Genomic DNA, 21,240 nt, shown 5'->3' with positions numbered 1-21,240 from the left:
CACATGGTGACTAAATGTAATGATGGGCTGTGAAATCAGTGATTTGCAGGCTGCAGTCAGACTGATCTCAGAGCTGTGACTAAGATGAAACTGATCAGCTGTTTCCTGTTGAAATGAGAGAACAAAGAGTCTGAGATCAGATCTGATGCTCCACAGCTTGATGAATGAGGACCACTGTCTCTAGACATGGTGGAAGGCTGTCAGCTGGAATCCAGCTGCATTTCCTGGAGACATGAACACAACAACAACAGTCATCTTCACATGGACACAAACACAGGAACACAACAAGCTGCTGGCTCCTCTGATTGGCTGATTGTTGTCTTTGTGTCCAATCAGGAAGCCTGTCACCATTCTCCTCCCACTGAGAAGCTGCAGCTTTACTGGAAACACTGGATCTTTGCTTTGGTACCAACTGGGTTCAGAACAGTTCTGCTGACAGCAGCTGGACTCACTCCAACCATCTACTTACACAGATTTCAGTTTGTAGTCTGGACTCTTTACAAGATCCTGCAGCTGCTGAACATCTGACTCCTTCAGGAAGTTTCCTCCCAGGTCCAGTTCTGTCAGATGGGACGGGTTGGACTTCAGCGCCAAACACAGAGAATCACAGCTGATCTTTGACAAACTGCAGCTCCACAATCTGAGTAAAGAATAAAAGATGTGAGCTGAAGCCACCAGGATGCAGGTTCTAACAGTCCAACAGAACCAGTTAAAGAACTCTCATTAATATTAATGACAACAAGCTGCTGCTTCAATAAAGACCTGCTGACTTCAGCTCTTCAACAATCAACAATATCAGAACTTTCAACAGTTAAAACTTGTTTAGCAGTTTTTACAGTCCTGGGGTCTCATTTATAAAACTTTGTGTGGAATCTGTACTAAAAGTGAACGCAAAGAAAAAGAAAATTGAGTATGGCAAAAAATATTCAGATTTATAAAACCATGCACTCACACACCAGCAGCCATTTTCCTTTCTAGATCACAGCTGTACCTGTACATTTGGTACCAGGTTCTGGCTCAGGTTCTGCCCTCTACACGCCCAGATTCAACCAGAAACGGTCGATGCAAAGCACCTCATGAATGTTAATGTGTAGAAAATGTGTCAGCTGATCATTTTTTCATCATGGTGACGTGGCAGCCACGGAGAAAAAGCAAAGAAACGTTGGGAAAATTTCCCAGAGAGGCGTTTATTAAATGTGGAAATCAGAGGTAAAAGCTCAGATGTTGTCCACATTAAAACAAGTTGTTAATAAGCTGTTAAAATAAGTTGTTAAAAGTAAACAACGCTGTGCTCCGTGTTGAAATTCCCCTGTGGCTGTGGGTTCAGATCCACATTCAGAGGAGAGAGGTTTCCCTCCATTATTAACCCCCCCCCACCCCAATAAAAAGGTGATGACTGCCTGGGTGTGAGCAGAAAGCCTCCTTCTCTGCTCTCTGGGGGTTGGAGAGCTGCCTTTCAGCTCCTCAGAGGGAGGTGGAGCCACTTTCCCCTGTGGGTAACAGCACAATGCATGCTGGGAGTCAGAAGCAGGATATTGGCCAGTCCTCATTATTGGCCAGGAAATATTTGATCCCTGAAAGCGTTTCCTCAATTCTCCATCTGCACGGTCTTCCAGCAGTGCCAATGCATCCAGCGAGCAGCATTACGCACGAGTGTGTTTGACTGTTTCCAGCAATTAAAGTGATTGCTGCTCACCTCGTCACAATAATCTGTGGAACACGTCACCCTGGTGATCATTGGAGAGAGGAATGTGAACGTAGAAAACCAGAGAAAATGTTTGCAGACTTTATTTAAGATTTAAGATGGCTTATGGACATTTTTATTTATTTGAAATGTCCCAGATGTATTTAAGAGTCACCAGGACAAGAATGAATAATACTGCGGTTTTGAACGCTTCTGATCAAGATGATCTATGATTAAAGTCTGATATGGAGTGAAATGAACGTCTGAGAGGAATCCTCATGCAGGTTGGCTGTAATTCACCACTTCACCATCTGCGTCACCAATTTCCCCGTCTCCAAAATGAGCGTACGCCTGGGTCAGAGTTGGCATGAGGACCACACATTTTCCCCTCAAGTTCATTTTTATAGATCCCAACTTTTGATGGAAAGTGGCGTACGCACATTTCAGGTCCATTTTGTGTGTATCAAGCTTTCTAAATGACAGCCCTGCTGACTTCAGCTCTTCAACTCTGTCAGCTCCACCAGCAGCTCCATCAATACAAACTCAGGTTCTGCAGCCAAATTATTCAAGTTTCACAGAAAACAAACAAGTCAGCAGCAATTGTGGAGGAAATATGAACAAATGGAGATTAATGCAGATAAATGAACTATTTTAATTATTCCACAGCCATAAAACATGATGTCATGGAGAATATTTAATGTAAACTGACTTTAGGAGCTGAAAGCCCAGAACCAGAACCTGGTACTGTGACATGTTGTGTCTGAGTGTTTTAGTCAGTAAAATCCTTCCAGAGCTTCTAAAAGTGCTGAAGCATCAATCAGGGATTATATATTTGTTCCTGTCAGACAGATTCCAGGAGCTGAAATTCACTTTTCTAAACTGGGTTGAATCCCCTCTGACCCGCTTCACATGAGGGGGATTTATACACACTGGGGGTCCGAATGCTGTCCGGTTCTGACCTGAGATCAGGGCTCAGACTCAGTTACACAGAGAGACAACATTAAAAACTGGCTCCAAGTCCAGGAACAAACTCAGGAAATATTTATTAGAATAGAAGATCTGAACTTTGTTTTTCAGCTGAATTATATCTAATGATTTACAGAAATATAAACTCAACTATTTTAAAATCATCCTATTGAAAATGTAGAAAAAGTGCTTTAATTAAGTTTTAAAGATATTAAAAACCTTCAAATAAATGAAACATCAGTATTTTTCATTTCTTCTATCTTCCTCTTTCTCAGTTCTGGATAAAAACTGAAACCCTAAACTGAAATTAAACTCATTGCTTCATGTTTTCTGCTGATTATTTAATAAATCCTGGCAGGAAGTTGGAAACAGAAAGAAACTTTAACTGGAGCAAAGCAGTGAAGAAGAAAGCAGACTTTACCATGAAGATCCTCAGTGTGGATCAGTAGAATATCAGCCAGATGTCTGCAGTTTAGTGTCAACACAACTTTCACATCACAAATATCAGAACTAAAACATGGAGTCTGACCTCAATATCTGTAGTTTGCAGAGGGGAGTCTGGAGAAAACCACAGAGCTCCTTCACTCCAGCATCTTTCAGGTTGTTTCCACTCAGGTCCAGTTCTGTCAGATGGGAGGGGTTGGACTTCAGAGCCAATCCCACAGAAGAACAGCTGATCTCTGACAAACTGCAGCGCCTCAATCTGAATAAAGAATAAAAGATGTGAGCTGAAGCCAACAGGATGCAGGTTAAAACTGAAATATGAACAAATAAATAATAAAATGTAGAAAATGAATTTCCCTGAATGTAAAAGTCCCAGAAACATGATGAACTGATGTCTGATATTTGATCCAGTAGAACTGATTTAAAGAGTTAAACCCAGCAGAACCAGAACATGTTATCATGACGTGTTGTTAGAATATTTCAGTCGGGCCTTCAGTGGTTCTGAGCTGGAACCAAACTGGACTTTAATAAGCAAAGTGTGACATCAGAGCTGTTAATTAATGCTGCTGTGATTGAATGGAAGCAGCTCATTTTCACAGTGACAGTAACCTTCTATTGAGGGGAACTGAGGGATTTATCTGAAGGATCAACAGCTGCAATAATTACACTTCACTCATTTCTAAACACATGAATACATGACTGAGAACAGAAGCGCTTCTACCTGTTCTACTGTCACACAGGATGCTGCATCACAAACAGAACCAGTCTGATATCAATGTTATCAGCAAAGAAAGCAGAACAAATTCCCAACAAACATCAGATTTCTTCATCCAACCATCCAAGCTGAGATTTAACTGGAGGCCAACAGTTCAGAGCTCAATGTTGCTTCAGTCCAGAAGGTGGAGCCCAGAACAAATGGACCTTTTCCAGTTTTTACTCTGCAGAACATCTGGACCACATTCAGACTCTTCAGGAAAAATGCTGCTTATTTTTTCCTGGACTTTCCTGCTTGTGTCTCTGACTCCTTTATTGTCGGCTATATTAGATGATGCTGGATTCATGGTGAGGATATTTACAGAGAGTCTGCAGTCATTTCAACAAGTCCTCCCATTGTTTAGATCCTGGCTCACTGAAAAGGGCTCCTAGAAAGTAGAGCTGAACAATATCAGGAGAACATGGCTGTACAACCGAGCAGACAGGACCCACCGGACTCTGCTTAGGAACATTTTTACTCCAACTTCCCAGAAACCCCTACACCACTCCCATATCTGTCATGGTGGTTCATCTGGACCTTTTCTCTCCACTGGTTCTGACCTCCTCAACCCTCTTTCTCCTAGAAATCCATCATCCTGCCTGTCTGGGTCATCTTGGGGTTCTGGGACCTCCTGTAGTTTGGCTGCTGGGCCGAACCAACAAACTCCAGCAAGAAGCTCCTTCTAACAGCTCCAACACTGAACATCTCTAGCTGGGCAGTCTTTCCATGAAGCTTTCTGCTTTCAGCCACATCCACCACACTCTTTTCCTCCCAGCTTCTCTGGCTTTGGTCCCGTTCTGACTGCTGCCGGGTCTGGCTCTTTATTTTTCTCATCTTGGTCCTTCTGGCGTCCATGTTGGATCTGCTCCCCTCTGCTGTGCTGCTGAGCAGAACTGTTTATGGTTCTTCACAGTTTCCCTCTGCTGGACTTTTTCTTTGGCCTTTGTGAGCGTTAACTCAGAGTCCATTGGTACCGGTTCAGACAGCTTTATGTCCTTTTATCCCAGCTACAGTTCTGGCCCGTATGAGTTCTTCTTCCAGTTCTCCAGAACCACAGTTTGCTGCCAGTTTGTGTCCAGCTGTAATAAATGGTTCTGCTCTCTCTCCATCTTGGTGACGTCTGGAACTGAACTGGGCTCTTTTAAAGATGATGGAGGATTTCCCCACATAGTGCTGCTCAAACACAGCTTTTCCAGCTCCAGGCATCTTTCTCTGCTCTAGTCAAAGGTCCAACAGCTAAAATGTCATCTGCAGCTTCTCCCACAGCAAACAGGAGTGAACTAACTTGATCTTCCTCACATTTCTCATCTAGAGCTGCTGCAGTCTGAAACCTCTCCAATCTTCTGGCCCACCTCGCCCGTTCTGCAGGACAGGAGAAGTCCAACGGTTCTGGAGGGGTTACTTGTACTGCCGTCTCCATCTTTGTTCTTCTATCCCTGGTTTCCTCACCTTCAGGATGTAAACCTCTGGATGTGTTGTCTCTCGGTACCTCTCCCTCAGCCCACATGGGCCCGTCAGGACCACATCCTAGCAACACCAGCAGCTATAGTGAGGTGGTCAGCTTAGCGCTGGCTTTCAGTAGTCATGGTCTGCTTGAAGCTGAAGCTCTGGAGCATTTGTCAGAAACAGCAACACAGTCCTTCAGAAGAACTTTGTTGGGGCTTGATTCATGGGGCCGGGTCATGGGTCAATGAAGTCCAAAGCTTCATTTGGGACGTCATTGATCTGGTGGTTCAGCACCTGCTTCATGGCTTTCAGCAGAAGTCCATCATGTGTAACAGCCGCTCCATGTAGCTCTATGAGGTCAACCTTCAAGGTCGTCCAGGGCAGCAACATGTGAAGCCAAAGCAGCTGAATAACCAACGTCTGCTCTTCCAGCGGGTCCAAAGATTGGCTCCTGGTCCACTCTGGACATCAGCAGCTCTTAGCTCCTATTCAGTTATTTACAAAACTCATTTTCTTCTGATATGAAGTCAGTAAGAGTTTAACTGGACAATAATGTTAGAAATTATTTAATATACAGTAAAACAAGCTGCTACCTCATTGAAATACATGCTAATAGTGCTTAGCAATGCTAACTTTGGCTCAAAGCATCATTCTGAAGCAGCAGAAAAAACAAAAACTTTTATCTTCAGTTTGCTTCTTAAAGTCTGTTACTTGTCTGTAACTTTGCATTAACCTCAGTAGTAGACAGCTTTAATCTCTCATCGTTATAATTCTGCTCCACACCGGGCCCTCTGGCTTGTCTGCTCATGCCTGTGCATATTCTCAATCATCAGAGTCATGGCAACTACAGCAGGATTAAATCCAAGGTTAGCAGACTTTCACTCAGTTTTTGTGAAAACGTTTCAACACCTGATCCAGGAGTCTTTGACAATCCTGGAGGCTCTCAGTTGAGCAAAGTGGAGTTTAGGAGTTGCTGTTTTTAGGCAATAAATCCTGGCAGGAAGTTGGAAACAGAAAGAAACTTTAACTGGAGCAAAGCAGTGAAGAAGAAAGCAGACTTTACCATGAAGATCCTCAGTGTGGATCAGTAGAATATCAGCCAGATGTCTGCAGTTTAGTGTCAACACAACTTTCACATCACAAATATCAGAACTAAAACATGGAGTCTGACCTCAATCTCTGTAGTTTGCAGAGGGGAGTCTGGAGAAAACCACAGAGCTCCTTCACTCCAGCATCTTTCAGGTCTTTGTTGTCACTCAGGTCCAGTTCTGTCAGATGGGAGGGGTTGGACTTCAGAGCCAATCCCACAGAAGAACAGCTGATCTCTGACAAACTGCAGTTCCTCAATCTGAATAAAGAATAAAAGATGTGAGCTGAAGCCACCAGGATGCAGGTTAAAACTGAAATATGAACAAATAATTATTAAAATGTAGAAAATTAATTTCCCTGAATGTAAAAGTCCCAGAAACATGATGAACTGATGTCTGATATTTGATCCAGTAGAACTGATTTAAAGAGTTAAACCCAGCAGAACCAGAACATGTTATCATGACGTGTTGTTAGAATATTTCAGTCGGGCCTTCAGTGGTTCTGAGCTGGAACCAAACTGGACTTTAATAAGCAAAGTGTGACATCAGAGCTGTTAATTAATGCTGCTGTGATTGAATGGAAGCAGCTCATTTTCACAGTGACAGTAACCTTCTATTGAGGGGAACTGAGGGATTTATCTGAAGGATCAACAGCTGCAATAATTACACTTCACTCATTTCTAAACACATGAATACATGACTGAGAACAGAAGCGCTTCTACCTGTTCTACTGTCACACAGGATGCTGCATCACAAACAGAACCAGTCTGATATCAATGTTATCAGCAAAGAAAGCAGAACAAATTCCCAACAAACATCAGATTTCTTCATCCAACCATCCAAGCTGAGATTTAACTGGAGGCCAACAGTTCAGAGCTCAATGTTGCTTCAGTCCAGAAGGTGGAGCCCAGAACAAATGGACCTTTTCCAGTTTTTACTCTGCAGAACATCTGGACCACATTCAGACTCTTCAGGAAAAATGCTGCTTATTTTTTCCTGGACTTTCCTGCTTGTGTCTCTGACTCCTTTATTGTCGGCTATATTAGATGATGCTGGATTCATGGTGAGGATATTTACAGAGAGTCTGCAGTCATTTCAACAAGTCCTCCCATTGTTTAGATCCTGGCTCACTGAAAAGGGCTCCTAGAAAGTAGAGCTGAACAATATCAGGAGAACATGGCTGTACAACGAGCAGACAGGACCCACCGGACTCTGGTTAGGAACATTTTTACTCCAACTTCCCAGAAACCCCTACACCACTCCCATATCTGTCATGGTGGTTCATCTGGACCTTTTCTCTCCACGGTTCTGACCTCCTCAACCCTCTTTCTCCTAGAAATCCATCATCCTGCCTGTCTGGGTCATCTTGGGGTTCTGGGACCTCCTGTAGTTTGGCTGCTGGGCCGAACCAACAAACGTCCAGCAAGAAGCTCCTTCTAACAGCTCCAACACTGAACATCTCTAGCTGGGCAGTCTTTCCATGAAGCTTTCTGCTTTCAGCCACATCCACCACACTCTTTTCCTCCCAGCTTCTCTGGCTTTGGTCCCGTTCTGACTGCTGCCGGGTCTGGCTCTTTATTTTTCTCATCTTGGTCCTTCTGGCGTCCATGTTGGATCTGCTCCCCTCTGCTGTGCTGCTGAGCAGAACTGTTTATGGTTCTTCACAGTTTCCCTCTGCTGGACTTTTTCTTTGGCCTTTGTGAGCGTTAACTCAGAGTCCATTGGTACCGGTTCAGACAGCTTTATGTCCTTTTATCCCAGCTACAGTTCTGGCCCGTATGAGTTCTTCTTCCAGTTCTCCAGAACCACAGTTTGCTGCCAGTTTGTGTCCAGCTGTAATAAATGGTTCTGCTCTCTCTCCATCTTGGTGACGTCTGGAACTGAACTGGGCTCTTTTAAAGATGATGGAGGATTTCCCCACATAGTGCTGCTCAAACACAGCTTTTCCAGCTCCAGGCATCTTTTCTCTGCTCTAGTCAAAGGTCCAACAGCTAAAATGTCATCTGCAGCTTCTCCCACAGCAAACAGGAGTGAACTAACTTGATCTTCCTCACATTTCTCATCTAGAGCTGCTGCAGTCTGAAACCTCTCCAATCTTCTGGCCCACCTCGCCCGTTCTGCAGGACAGGAGAAGTCCAACGGTTCTGGAGGGGCTTACTTGTACTGCCGTCTCCATCTTTGTTCTTCTATCCCTGGTTTCCTCACCTTCAGGATGTAAACCTCTGGATGTGTTGTCTCTCGGTACCTCTCCCTCAGCCCACATGGGCCCGTCAGGACCACATCCTAGCAACACCAGCAGCTATAGTGAGGTGGTCAGCTTAGCGCTGGCTTTCAGTAGTGATGGTCTGCTTGAAGCTGAAGCTCTGGAGCATTTGTCAGAAACAGCAACACAGTCCTTCAGAAGAACTTTGTTGGGGCTTGATTCATGGGGCCGGGTCATGGGTCAATGAAGTCCAAAGCTTCATTTGGGACGTCATTGATCTGGTGGTTCAGCACCTGCTTCATGGCTTTCAGCAGAAGTCCATCATGTGTAACAGCCGCTCCATGTAGCTCTATAATGAACCAGCAGGTTAAATAGGGATGTAGTACTATGGACCGGGCCCTGGAACCTTTAATCATGGCTCAGCGTACCACCTATTCACAGGAGATACTACTTGTTATTTATTTAGATTTCTCCTCAATAATTACTGTTTAGTTTAATGCTTCTGCCTCCACTTAGCAGCAATTTATCAATTTCTAAACCTTAGATAACCTACGAAGAATGAAATTTTAGTCCATTCTAATCTGATGTTAGAAACACTCCTGTGAAATAGAAAATACTACATAATTATAAGACAAAACTGAGATCCAGGAAATACAATAATAATTAAATTCAAAATAATTCCAATCACACCAAATGTGATCTCAGCAGTGTCACAATAGTTTCTAACAATATTCACCTCTCAGGTTTATCAGGTCAAACTGCTCTCAGTCCAAAACATCACTTATCAGGTCAGCTAATATTGACTAAATACGGATAATTGAAGCCAGAATAAAGCGCTGCAGGCCTGAGGCGTTGCTTGGGTTTGTTGTGGCTAAAAACAAACATCCAGTTCACTTGCTGAGCAAACCAACTAAAATCAAGTGAACTTGTTAGGTTCATGGAGCCCAAATCCTTTAGAGTTTGGACTGGATGGGGAAGGCTAGATGGGGGATCCCTTTAATGTGCAGCTGGTCCAGATGAGGAGGCAGGTGAGGGCAAAGGTCAACCCTCAAGGTCGTCCAGGGCAGCAACATGTGAAGCCAAAGCAGCTGAATAACCAACATCTGCTCTTCCAGCTGAAGAAGGAACCAGACTTTACCATGAAGATCCTCAGTGTGGATCAGTAGAATATCAGCCAGATGTCTGCAGTTTAGTGTCAACACAACTTTCACATCACAAATATCAGAACTAAAACATGGAGTCTTACTTTAATATCTGTAGTTTGCAGAGGGGAGTCTGGAGAAAACCACAGAGCTCCTTCACTCCAGCATCTTTCAGGTCTTTGTTGTCACTCAGGTCCAGTTCTGTCAGATGGGAGGGGTTGGACTTCAGAGCCAATCCCACAGAAGAACAGCTGATCTCTGACAAACTGCAGCTCTCCAATCTGAATAAAGAATAAAAGAAGTGAGCTGAAGCCAACAGGATGCTAACCTGACCCTAGCAAGATTGATTTCGCTCCGCCTAGCTCCACTCACATCCATCTGGGACCTCTCCCATAGAGAGTAATTTCTCCAACCAATTTTATTGTCCAGCCAATCAGGACGCAGGGCTGGAGTTTCATAGATGTGACGTAGTGGAGAAGCGACCGTGAAAAAAAACAATGGCGGCTCGCATCGAGGAAGCAAGCATTAGCATTGATACTGCTATCTCTTCCGTGTTGTCCAATCTACCTAATATTGTTTCATTAAAAGAACATCAGAGAACGGCTCTGAAGGCTTTTGTTGGTGGAAACCATGTTTTCGCCCTTCTCCCGACTGGATTTGTTTTCCAGGGCGCGCCCGTGGCGGAGCGGTTAGCGCTAACTATGTTAGGAGGCCTTTAGTCCTCAACGCGGTCGGTCCGGGATCGACTCCGACCCGCGGCGCTTTGCCGCCTGTCTCCCCCCCTCTTCCTGTCAGCTCACTGTCAATAAAACACGTGCCACTAGAGCTGCAAACACATAAAAAAAAAGTTTTGTTTTTCCTGCGTCGCTCTCATCAGCGTCACGGGTTAGCTTCGGTGTGAGTGGTTGAAATAGCACGTCGATAAAGATGACAAACAAGTGGCTTATCCAATCATATGCAGGGATTTTTGATAATGCCCAGCCATCTGAAAAAGCCATTCCGATGGATCTGTTCCAGATGAATAAGTGGAGCTAAGCGGAGCAAAATACATCTGGCTAGGGTCAGGTTAACAAGGATGCAGGTTAAAACTGAAATATGAACAAATAAATGATAAAATGTAGAAAATGAATTTCCCTGAATGTAAAAGTCCCAGAAACATGATGAACTGATGTCTGATATTTGATCCAGTAGAACTGATTTAAAGAGTTAAACCCAGCAGAACCAGAACATGTTATCATGACGTGTGAAGGTCCAGATCAAGGTGTGTTTCTCAGCAGTGGCGGCTGGTGATGAAGATGTTCTGGGGTTAGGGTTGGGGGGGGCACTAGAGGTTGGAGATTACCACACAACAATAAACTCTACTTGAACATAAATCCATCCATGATCACTTGCTGCTGCTGGATATTTAAGTCTGATTGCTCTGGCGTCTGTTTAAAATGCTGCTGTCTTCTAGTCTGGCTCAGGGTTCTGGTAGAACAGTGGTTCTCAGACCCATAATGTTCTAAACATGGATCATTTAACAGAGTTTCAGCTCAGATTGTTCTGGATTCATCTTCAACCTAAACCAGCAGCCTGCATGGAGGGTTTTCTCTAAGGAAACATGGCGTCTGTTTAAAGTTCTGCTCATTCAGTCCCTGATCACTGAACATTGGTCCCATGTTCTGCTGCTGGGCTCAGATGTTCTCCATCATACTGGGTCAGTTGTTCTCAGTGGGTCTCTGTGTGTCTGGTGGGTCATTCTGAGAACTAAAACCTACGATGAGGAGACTTTATTTTTTAAGTATAAAGAAGCAGTATAAGAATCTGAAATAAGGAAATAATTTATTTACACAATAAACATGTTTTGAAATTGCATTCAAACAGTTGTGACACAGACAGTTCTTTACAAAAACAGGTAATAAAGCATGAGTGAATGATGGTACTTGGATAAATAAAGAAAACTAACCTCAGGATGTTAACTCTGCAGACTGAACTCTTCAGTATCTCACACAGATGCTTCATTCCAGAGTCTTTCACTCCTTCGATCTCTTTTATCTCCACTTCAGTCAGATGAGAGGGGTTAGACTTCAGAATTGAGGCTACAACTTCAACTTCAGTCTCTGAGAGTTTGCAGCCATTAAGTCTGTGATTAGGGAAAAATAAGGTAGTTCTTATTAAACCAGACAACATGATAAACAAAGACTAAAATAGGATGACTGAACAGTGATGACATCATCTGATCTTCCCATCAGTGTCTGTGTTTGACACGACAAAATGAGTCTCTTCATTCTCTTCAGAGAGCTGTTTGACAAAACCAAGATAACAGATTAAACCAGGATTTTCCAGATATCCTGGCTAAATTAAGCCTCGACTCGGTTTCCCAAAAGCATTAACATCAGTTACCATGGTGATTTATTCTCTCAGCTAGCATGCTCCAGACCAGGCTAACAGTCAGGTTTAGTTAATCCTGATGCCTTCTCTGTTCAGTCAGCGGTCACACTGATCAGAAACCAGTGAGTTTTGTCTATGATTCTGTTTTATTATCTGTGTTTTGGTATTTTTTATCGGCCTGTTTTAAAATACCACTGATGCACACTGGCATTCAGTCAAGTACTATTATTATTTAAACACTTGTTTCAAGGTGGATGAACATGTCTGTTCTCAGGACCTTCAGATCACTTCACTGTGATATAAACTGGACCCCAGTGGTAACTTTATCAGACGTGATGATTTACAGAACAAGCTTGGGTCCCTGATAGGAAATACAGGTGCTAGTCACATAATTACAATATCATTAAAAAGTTTCCTTTTTCAGTAATTCCATTCAAAAAGTGGAACATGTACAGGTCCTTCTCAAAATATTACCATATTGTGACAAAGTTCATTATTTTCCATAATGTAATGAAAAACTTGAACATTCATATATTTTAGATTCATTGCACACTAACTGAAATATTTCAGGTCTTTTATTATAATGAACTCTATCACAATATGCTAATATTTTGAGAAGGACCAGTATATTATATTCATTCATCACACACAGACTGATATACGCATTTCAAGTGTTTCAGAGTTTATACAGGAATGAGTAACTTTAATTTAATGCCATCAACAAGTACCCATTCATGTATAACAGCGTATCTATCAAGAGAGAGAGACAGAGAGAAATTTTAAACTTCAAAAAAAAGAACCTCAGTCAAAAAGGGACTTCAGTTAAGTCATTTTTATCATTTAAGGAACTGAATGCAGTATTTGCAAGCCATACTCTGATTGGATGGACAGAAACCTGTCTGTGATTGGCTAGTGAGGTCTACAGTTTTTGAAGTTAGGAGCGCACAGACAGAGTCGAGCGAGCGGAGAAACCATAGACATTATATTTTATGTCTATGGGAGAAACAGCCGAGCGAGAGCACAGCTGTGTTGAGCGTGGAAGGATTGGGTCGAGCGCACGAGCAGACACGGAACCGAGCGCGAGGAGGATAGTGGATTGAGAAGAGTTTATCAGAGTTGATGGCGCGGGTGATGTTTAAACGCTGAGTACCTGTCTCACTGCGCGCTCAAACAAAATGCACAGATATCGCTCCAGAAGTTGGTATATGCAACGCTGACTGAAAAATAAGTGGGAATACGCCGTATACCCGCGTATACCCTGGACTACACCACTGCCTGTCCAATTTCATGTGAGATCGTAAAGCTTTGACACCCATTGTGCAAAGCTTCATTCTTTTTACAAACACGGCAAAATCCTTCGTCACATTTACCGTCGACAGGCTGCAGCCACATCCCGAACTCCTTGTTTTGGGATTCCCCCGGAGGAGCTGGCCCAAGTGGCTGGAGAGAGGGACGTCTGTCACAGTGGGTAAAAATGTTTGAAAAACTCCTTGTTTTTCCACCCATTTTCCCCATTCTCTAGCTCTTTCTCCGCCTCGTGCTTCATTTCTGAACATAGTAAAAACATACGGCTTTGCGAACAACCGGAAGCAGTTCAGTGTGTTTGGCTCTGCTGCTGAATCAGTTATATCTGATATAATATATCTGACGACATTTTTTGTATGAACGCATTTTTTTTTTTTTAGAAAAACAATAAGGCATTTAAAGCTATCGATACTCACATTTAACGACTTTTAATGCCATTTAAGGCCTTAATTTACATTTTTTTATAATTTAATGACGTTTAATGCTTTTTAATGACCCGTGGAAACCCTGTGTTTATTCCTTTGAATTTCAATGATTATAACAAATGAAAACCCAAAATGTTGGTCAACTGACAAGTAAGAACATGAAAACTGTGATCATGTACAGCACTGAATAATTAGTTGGGGCTCCTTTTCCCTGGATTACTGCAGCAATGCAGCAAGGCCTGGAGTCGACCAGTCTGTGGCGCTGCTCAGGTGTTATGAGAGCCCAGGTTGCTCTGATTCTATTCTAATTCTCTGAGATACTGTATCTGGGGTTTTCATTAGTTATCAGTTATAATAACCAACATTCAAAGAAATAAACACTTGAAATATGCCTGTCTGTGTGTAATGAAAGAATATAATATACTTTTTGAATGGAATTAGTGGGGAAAAATGACTTTTTCATAATACTATAATTATATGAGCAGCACAATCAAATTTAATCTTCTTAGCCTCAGCTGAAGTTCTCCAGTCTCAACCTGTAAGGTACCTAGAAATGTCCTAAAAGCTCCACAGCATACACAGACATTCAGAATGAATGAATTTTATACAACCAGAATCCAGGTTTGGTCTCATTAGAGCCTGATAAATCCCCATCAATTATCTTCTCATTGCCCCCCAATCCTGTCCAGATAGACATTTAAACACATTATTTACTTTTTAACATTTATTTTAACTGACTCTATATGCTGATTCAATGTAAGATACTCTACAAGCTCCTCTGTCCAGCTGAGTTAGCGAACGGCAGCCTAGAGCACAGACATATATACGTAGACGCGTCATAGGGCGCAGGATCGCACGTCAACGTCACCGCCATATTGTATGTGGCAGAAAAAAGTTGAGTTCTGTTATTGTGAATATATATATTCACAATAACATATACATATGTATAAAATATACATACACATATACATATATATATATATACACATATATATATATATATATATATATATATATATATATATATATATATATATATATATATTATATTATATTATATATATATATATATTTTGGGTGAGTATTAAAGAGGTAAAATTAATAAAATGAGAGGATTGCGTCTCTGCTATTCGCGGATGACGTGGTCCTATTGGCTTCATCAGGGCGTGATCTACAGCTCTCACTGGAGCGGTTCGCAGCCGAGTGCGAAGCGGCCGGGATGAAGATCAGTGCCTCCAAATCCGAGACCATGGTCTTGAACCGGAAAAGGGTAGAGTGCCTTCTCCGGGTTGGGGAGGATGTCCTGCCCCTAGTGGAGGAGTTCAAGTATCTTGGGGTCTTGTTCACGAATGAGGGGAAGATGGAGCGGGAGATCGACAGGCGGATTGGTGCAGCGTCTGCTGTGAAGCGGGCGCTGTACCGGTCCGTTGTGGTGAAGAGAGAGCTGAGCCAAAAGGCGAAGCTCTCGATTTACCGGTCGATCTACGTTCCTACCCTCATCTATGGTCACGAGCTTTGGGTCGTGACCGAAAGAACGAGATCCCGGATACAAGCGGCTGAAATGAGTTTTCTCCGTAGTGTGTCTGGGCTCTCCCTTAGAGATAGGGTGAGGAGCTCAGTCATCCGGGGAGGACTCAGAGTAGAGCCGCTGCTCCTCCACGTCGAGAGGAGCCAGTTGAGGTGGCTCGGGCATCTGGTCAGGATGCCTCCTGGACGCCTCCCTGGAGAGGTGTTCCGGGCACGTCCCACCGGGAGGAGACCCAGGGGAAGACCCAGGACACGCTGGAGGGACTATGTCTCCCGGCTGGCCTGGGAACGCCTTGGGATTCCTCCTGAGGAGCTGGCCCAAGTGGCTGGGGAGAGGGACGTCTGGGCCTCCCTACTGAAGCTGCTACCCCCGCGACCCGACCCCGGATAAGCGGAAGACAACGGACGGACGGACGGAGAAAAAAAGTCCGGATCTTTCTAAATAAATTATAAATTATTCTGTGTTAAGTTCTCCTTCTATAATTTTTTGAGGTGATTTTTATTTTTGCTTTTTAATTCTTCCCTCAGTTTTTTACCCTCAGGTCCCTGCGTTCTGTAATAAAATACCTTGTACAATAAAATGTTTGGTTATTTGTTTTTTCACAATCGACACATGTTTATTTTATCACCTAATATAATTATAACTAGAAAAAGTTATTTAAATTAACATTTTCACTAATTATTAGTATATAATAATTGTGAAGTTGAATGCACAATCAACTGGGTTATACATCATGCAGTCCACATAAAAAACTTAAATATACAATAATTATGTCTTCCCCAGAGAATAATTCATTCCGGGTCATCAGTCAAAACATCTACAGCCCATATTTTCCTCAAGTTATTTAAAACTTTTTTGAAATAATTTAGATCAGCTCTATCATTCAGCTCATTTTCTAACTGATACCAGATAAAAAAGGCTGACATCTACTAAACCTGTTTTTTTTTTTTTTTTTGGAAATAAAGGAGTAAGTCCTGAAAACAGTGATAGCCATAACAAGGTTCTATTTCATCCCTACTGACAGCCAGAGGTGGTGCTTAAAGCCCTGAATGATCACTCTTGTGCATGCTGCACAGGAGCTGCAAGAATCATTTTGCCCTCCAGAGGCTCCTCCTCTTTGATACAACTTTATTCTTCATTTGGTAAGTTGTTTTTCCTTTTATCGGCGGGAGTTGGGACACGTTCGCTTCCCGTGTCGATTTCCCTATTGCTGGTTGTAACGCGTTAACCGACTCCAACCAGTTTGTTTGCATATTGTGCCATATCTGGCTTGTCATTGTTTTATTATCGTAGCCGCTTTCAGGCTTGCTTTTGTTGCATTGTGCAGCCGTGTTCGGCTTGCCTATATTTCGTTAATCACAGCCGTTTTTTCGAGCTTGCTTTTTCTTTCATTAAGCAGAGGTGTTCGACTTGCCTCATTGAGTGTTGCGACCTTGCTGGTTTGTACTTCTTCTGTAGCTACAGGGGTCGTAGTGCTCCTTGCAGCTTTTTACGCTGCAAGGTGCACTGGTGGCGTTTTCTGCTTGACCAGGTTTCCTGGCCTATTTGTTTGTCGGTTTAAGTGTCAAGTGTGCCGATTTCAGCTTGACCTGACCTTCTCCAGTGAGCGTGAGAAGCTGAACGTGCCGTGCTGCAGCGCTTGTTTGACCCTCTCCAGTTGGAGGATGGGCATGATTTGTGTCCCTCCTGTTTGGGACCAGATCACCTAAGAGAAGCCTTGACTGATGCGGCCCTCCCTAATTGTTCTGTCCTGCCCTTATCCCTGCGTATTGCTCGCTTGGCTGACTGTCAGGGCGCCAGCCAGCCTGTGAAGAGTATGGCTCCTGAGGCTATGGGGCCTCCCAGGAAGAGGACCAAGAAGAGCTCCACGGATTTGGAAGGCTTATCTGGGCAGGTGGCCCATCTCACTTCTGAGCTGGAGGAGATGAAAGCGCTGCTCGAGTCCTTTAGGGACGGGCGTGGCGCTGGCCTGACTGGGGACCCTGACCCAGGGCAGAGTATGGGTTCAGGACTCTGCTTTAGAGGACGATGCTATTTCCCTGGCAGAATCTGGCACTGATTTTCAAGATCAGTTTGATTCTGGCTCGCATCTGTCGGCAGCCAGTTCGCGCATCTCTTCCGGCTCTCAGTCGGAAGAGGATGGTGTGATAGTGGGCGCTTTGAGAATTACTCTTGCCCGGTTGCCGCTACATGCCCCACAGAACCGAACTGTGGCTACCAGTGCTTTCTTTCGACGTCCTACTACTAGGTCGTCCTTTTTGGTTCCCCCATGTGCCAAATATGTGAAGGAGGTTCGTGCCTGTTGGGAAGACACTACGGCATTCTCACAGCTGACCTCTGATGGCAGGGCACCGGCGGCCATGCAAGATGCGGCCAAGTTTGGCTTGGGCCATATGCTTTCTGTCAAACCTGCCATAGTATCCCTCATTGTGGTGCCAGATGAGGTTTTGAGAGCTAATGCCAGATGTCCTTGTCCTCAGTGTCGTGTGACAGAAGGTCTGCTCCGTAGGGCCTATGACTCCGGGTCTCGTTTGGGGCGACTTGGTAACTCACTGTCGCATTTATTACTGGGTCTTTCAGCCTCTTTGGAGGGCTTTGCGATCGATGCGCCTACTCAGGGGTTGATGGACGCATCGCTTCATACGTTTGATCTTTTGACAAGGGAAACTGGCCATGTCTTGTCTACCCTTGTTCAGACATGCCGCTAAGTTTGGCTGGCTCAGTCTCCTCAAAACGAAGCCTGTAGAAGGGCCCTGATGAGCCATCCAGTGGTTCCTGAGGAGTTGTTTGGCTCTGCTGCGCTTGCAGCCTTGGAGCGGTCGGCCCAGGCTTCTCGTACCAGGCAGCAGTTGGCCGGTCTTCATCGCAGACGATTGCAGCATCCTGCTTGGAGTGCCTCTGGGTCTCTTTCACACACTTATCCTGTCCCGACTACACCCTCCATGGGGAAGCCACGGCCTGCTGCAGGGCCTGCTGCAAGGCCTGCTCATGGCCAGCGGGATCTACCCAAGGGTCGGGCTTACATCGCTACTCAACCCTGGCAGTTCACTCGGCAACCCTTCTTCCCTCTTAAGGGCAGGGGGGCTCGGAAATGACATCACTGAGATGGCGGTGGGACACTTTACCCTGGACCAGCTCAGTTGCTGGACCGCTCTCTTGGTGTCTACACTTACCCGGGGTTCCACGCTACAGTGCCGCCGCCGCCGCCGCCCTCCTGTCCCTTGTCGAGTCAGGATGACGGTGATTCATGGCCAGGTAAAGGCTCAGACTCTGAGCCATGAAATGGACACCTTGCTGGCGTGCTATATTGGCTGTCGACCCCCTGCAGGATCCAGGGGGCTTTTATTCAAAGTATTTTCTAGTCCCAAAAAAGACTGGCAGACTCCACCCAATTTTGGACCTGAGGGGTCTGAATGTTTTTAGACCATCCCTTTCCACATGTTGAGCATCAGGGATGTGCTTCAGACAATCTCCAGGCGACTGGCTCACTTTGGTCGACTTGAGGGACGCATACTTTCATGTCCCAATTGCACCATATCATTGGCAGTTTCTCCACTTTGCATTTTAAGGCAAGCATTTTCAGTTAAGACTTTTTCCATTCGGTCTCTCTCTGTCCCCACGTGTGTTCACTTGGTGCATGGCTGTGGCCCTGTGTCCTCTGCAGGCCAAGGGGTTAAAGATCCTGCCTTACTTGGACAATTGGCTCATCTGTGCGCCCACAGAAGCTCAATCGGATGCAGACACAAACACATTACTCAATCATATATACCTATTGGGTTTTCGTGTGAACTGGCAAAAGTGCAACTTAGTTTCATCTCAACAGGTCACGTTTCTTGGAATCACGATGGACTACCTCACTATGACTGCTTGTCCATCGCCTCAGCATGTCGAGGGCGCACACACTCAAGGCGAGCCTTGAGTGTGTGTCAAAAAAGACAGCTTTTCTCCTAGCCATGGTTTTGGTGAAGCAGGTGGGTGAGCTACATGTGTTGTCTGTTCACGACTCCTGTTGCCGTTGGAACCCAGCAGCCTCTTGGTCATCCCCGAATACGTTTGTTAGGTTTTACAGGAAGAACCAGCAGAACCAGAACATGTTATCATGACGTGTGAAGGTCCAGATCAAGGTGTGTTTCTCAGCAGTGGCGGCTGGTGATGAAGATGTTCTGGGGTTAGGGTTGGGGGGGGGGGCACTAGAGGTTGGAGATTACCACACAACAATAAACTCTACTTGAACATAAATCCATCCATGATCACTTGCTGCTGCTGGATATTTAAGTCTGATTGCTCTGGCGTCTGTTTAAAATGCTGCTGTCTTCTAGTCTGGGTCAGGGTTCTGGGTCAGGGTTCTGGGTCAGGGTTCTGGTTCTCAGACCCATATTGCTCCAAACATGGATCATTTAACAGAGTTTCAGTTCAGATTGTTCTGGATTTATCTTCAATCTAAACCAGCAGCCTGCATGGAGGGTTTTCTCTAAGGAAACATGGCGTCTGTTTTCTGCAGATTGCCTTTTATATTTAATTTCAATTGAAATTTTCTAGTTTAAATCATCAGAGTTTATTAATTGAAGTATTTTAATATGACTTTTTCATTTTTCAACATCAGTCCAAAACATTTTGAAGTATAAGCCATGGTAAGTAAATATATCAATATTCTCAGAATCTAAAATAAGGAAATAATTTATTTACACAAAAACAAGTAATAAAGCATGAGTGAATGATGTTACTTTGATAAATAAAGAAAACTAACCTCAGGATGTTAACTCTGCAGACTGAACTCTTCAGTATCTCACACAGATGCTTCATTCCAGAGTCTTTCACTCCTTCGATCTCTTTTATCTCCACTTCAGTCAGATGAGAGGGGTTAGACTTCAGAGCTGAGGCTACAACTTCAAGTTCAGTCTCTGAGAGTTTGCAGCCATTAAGTCTGTGATTAGGGAAAAATAAAGTAGTTTATATTAAACCAGACAACATGATAAACAAAGACTAAAATAGGATGACTGAACAGTGATGACATCATCTGATCTTCCCATCAGTGTCTGTGTTTGACACGACAAAATGAGTCTCTTCATTCTCATCAGAGGGCTGTTTGACAAAACCAAGATAACAGATTAAACCAGGATTTTCCAGATATCCTGGCTAAATTAAGCCTAGACTCGGTTTCCCAAAAGCAGTAACATCAGTTATCATGGTGATTTATTCTCTCAGCTAGCATGCTCCAGACAAGGCTAACAGCCAGGCTTAGTTAATCCTGATGCCTTCTCTGTTCAGTCTGCGGTCACACTGATCAGAAACCAGTGAGTTTTCTCTATGATTCTGTTTTATTATCTGTGTGTTTTGGTATTTTTTAATTGTCCTGCATTAAAATACCACTGATACACACTGGCAATCAGTCAAGTACTTTTATTATTTTAACACTGGTTTCAAGGTGGATGAACATGTCTGTTCTCAGGACCTTCAGATCACTTCACTGTGATATACACTGGACCCCAGAGGTAACTTTATCAGACGTGATGATTTACAGAACAAGCTTGGCCCCTGATAGGAAATACAGGAGCTGGTCACATAATTAGAATATCATGAAAATGTTTCCTTTTTTCAGTAATTCCATTCAAAAAGTGGAACATGTACAGGTCCTTTTCAAAATTTTAGCATATTGTGATAAAGTTCATTATTTTTGATCAAACTTGAACATTCATATATTTTAGATTCATTGCACACCAACTGAAATATTTCAGGTCTTTTATTGCCTTAATACAGATGATTTTGGCTTACAGCTCATGAAAACCCAAAATTCCTATCTCACAAAATTAGTGTAACCCAAGTTGCATTCTAGGTCAACCCACATGATTTCTTAAAGACTAGGTTCGTCTGCTGGAGGAGGTGGC

The 21,240-nt window shown here is 43.7% G+C and overlaps 1 protein-coding gene across 2 annotated transcripts in view; it reads right to left on the bottom strand.

Annotated features, from left to right (window-relative positions):
• Positions 1–1,200: 1,200 nt before the first annotated feature.
• LOC110368210 (NLR family CARD domain-containing protein 3-like) overlaps positions 1,201–21,240 on the bottom strand; it is a 48,818-nt gene continuing 28,778 nt past the window's right edge. Inside the window, exons 7-12 of one of the 2 annotated variants that reach the window (XM_036129793.1) lie at positions 20,103–20,279; positions 11,673–11,849; positions 9,832–10,008; positions 6,466–6,642; positions 3,180–3,353; positions 1,201–1,490 (exon numbers count right to left, since the gene is read on the bottom strand). In XM_036129793.1, coding sequence (XP_035985686.1) covers positions 1,457–1,490; positions 3,180–3,353; positions 6,466–6,642; positions 9,832–10,008; positions 11,673–11,849; positions 20,103–20,279 — 916 coding nt within the window. In that variant the 3' untranslated portion in view covers positions 1,201–1,456. Of the gene's footprint in view, positions 1,491–3,179; positions 3,354–6,465; positions 6,643–9,831; positions 10,009–11,465; positions 11,531–11,672; positions 11,850–20,102; positions 20,280–21,240 lie in introns of those variants that run through there. The other variant, XM_036129794.1, reaches the window with a different exon arrangement.

This window comes from Fundulus heteroclitus, unplaced genomic scaffold (assembly GCF_011125445.2).
Source record: "Fundulus heteroclitus isolate FHET01 unplaced genomic scaffold, MU-UCD_Fhet_4.1 scaffold_219, whole genome shotgun sequence".
NCBI classification, from domain to species: Eukaryota; Metazoa; Chordata; class Actinopteri; order Cyprinodontiformes; family Fundulidae; genus Fundulus; species Fundulus heteroclitus.
Note: the sequence above shows the minus strand (reverse complement) of the source record. Positions and strands in the feature narration are given on the sequence as shown.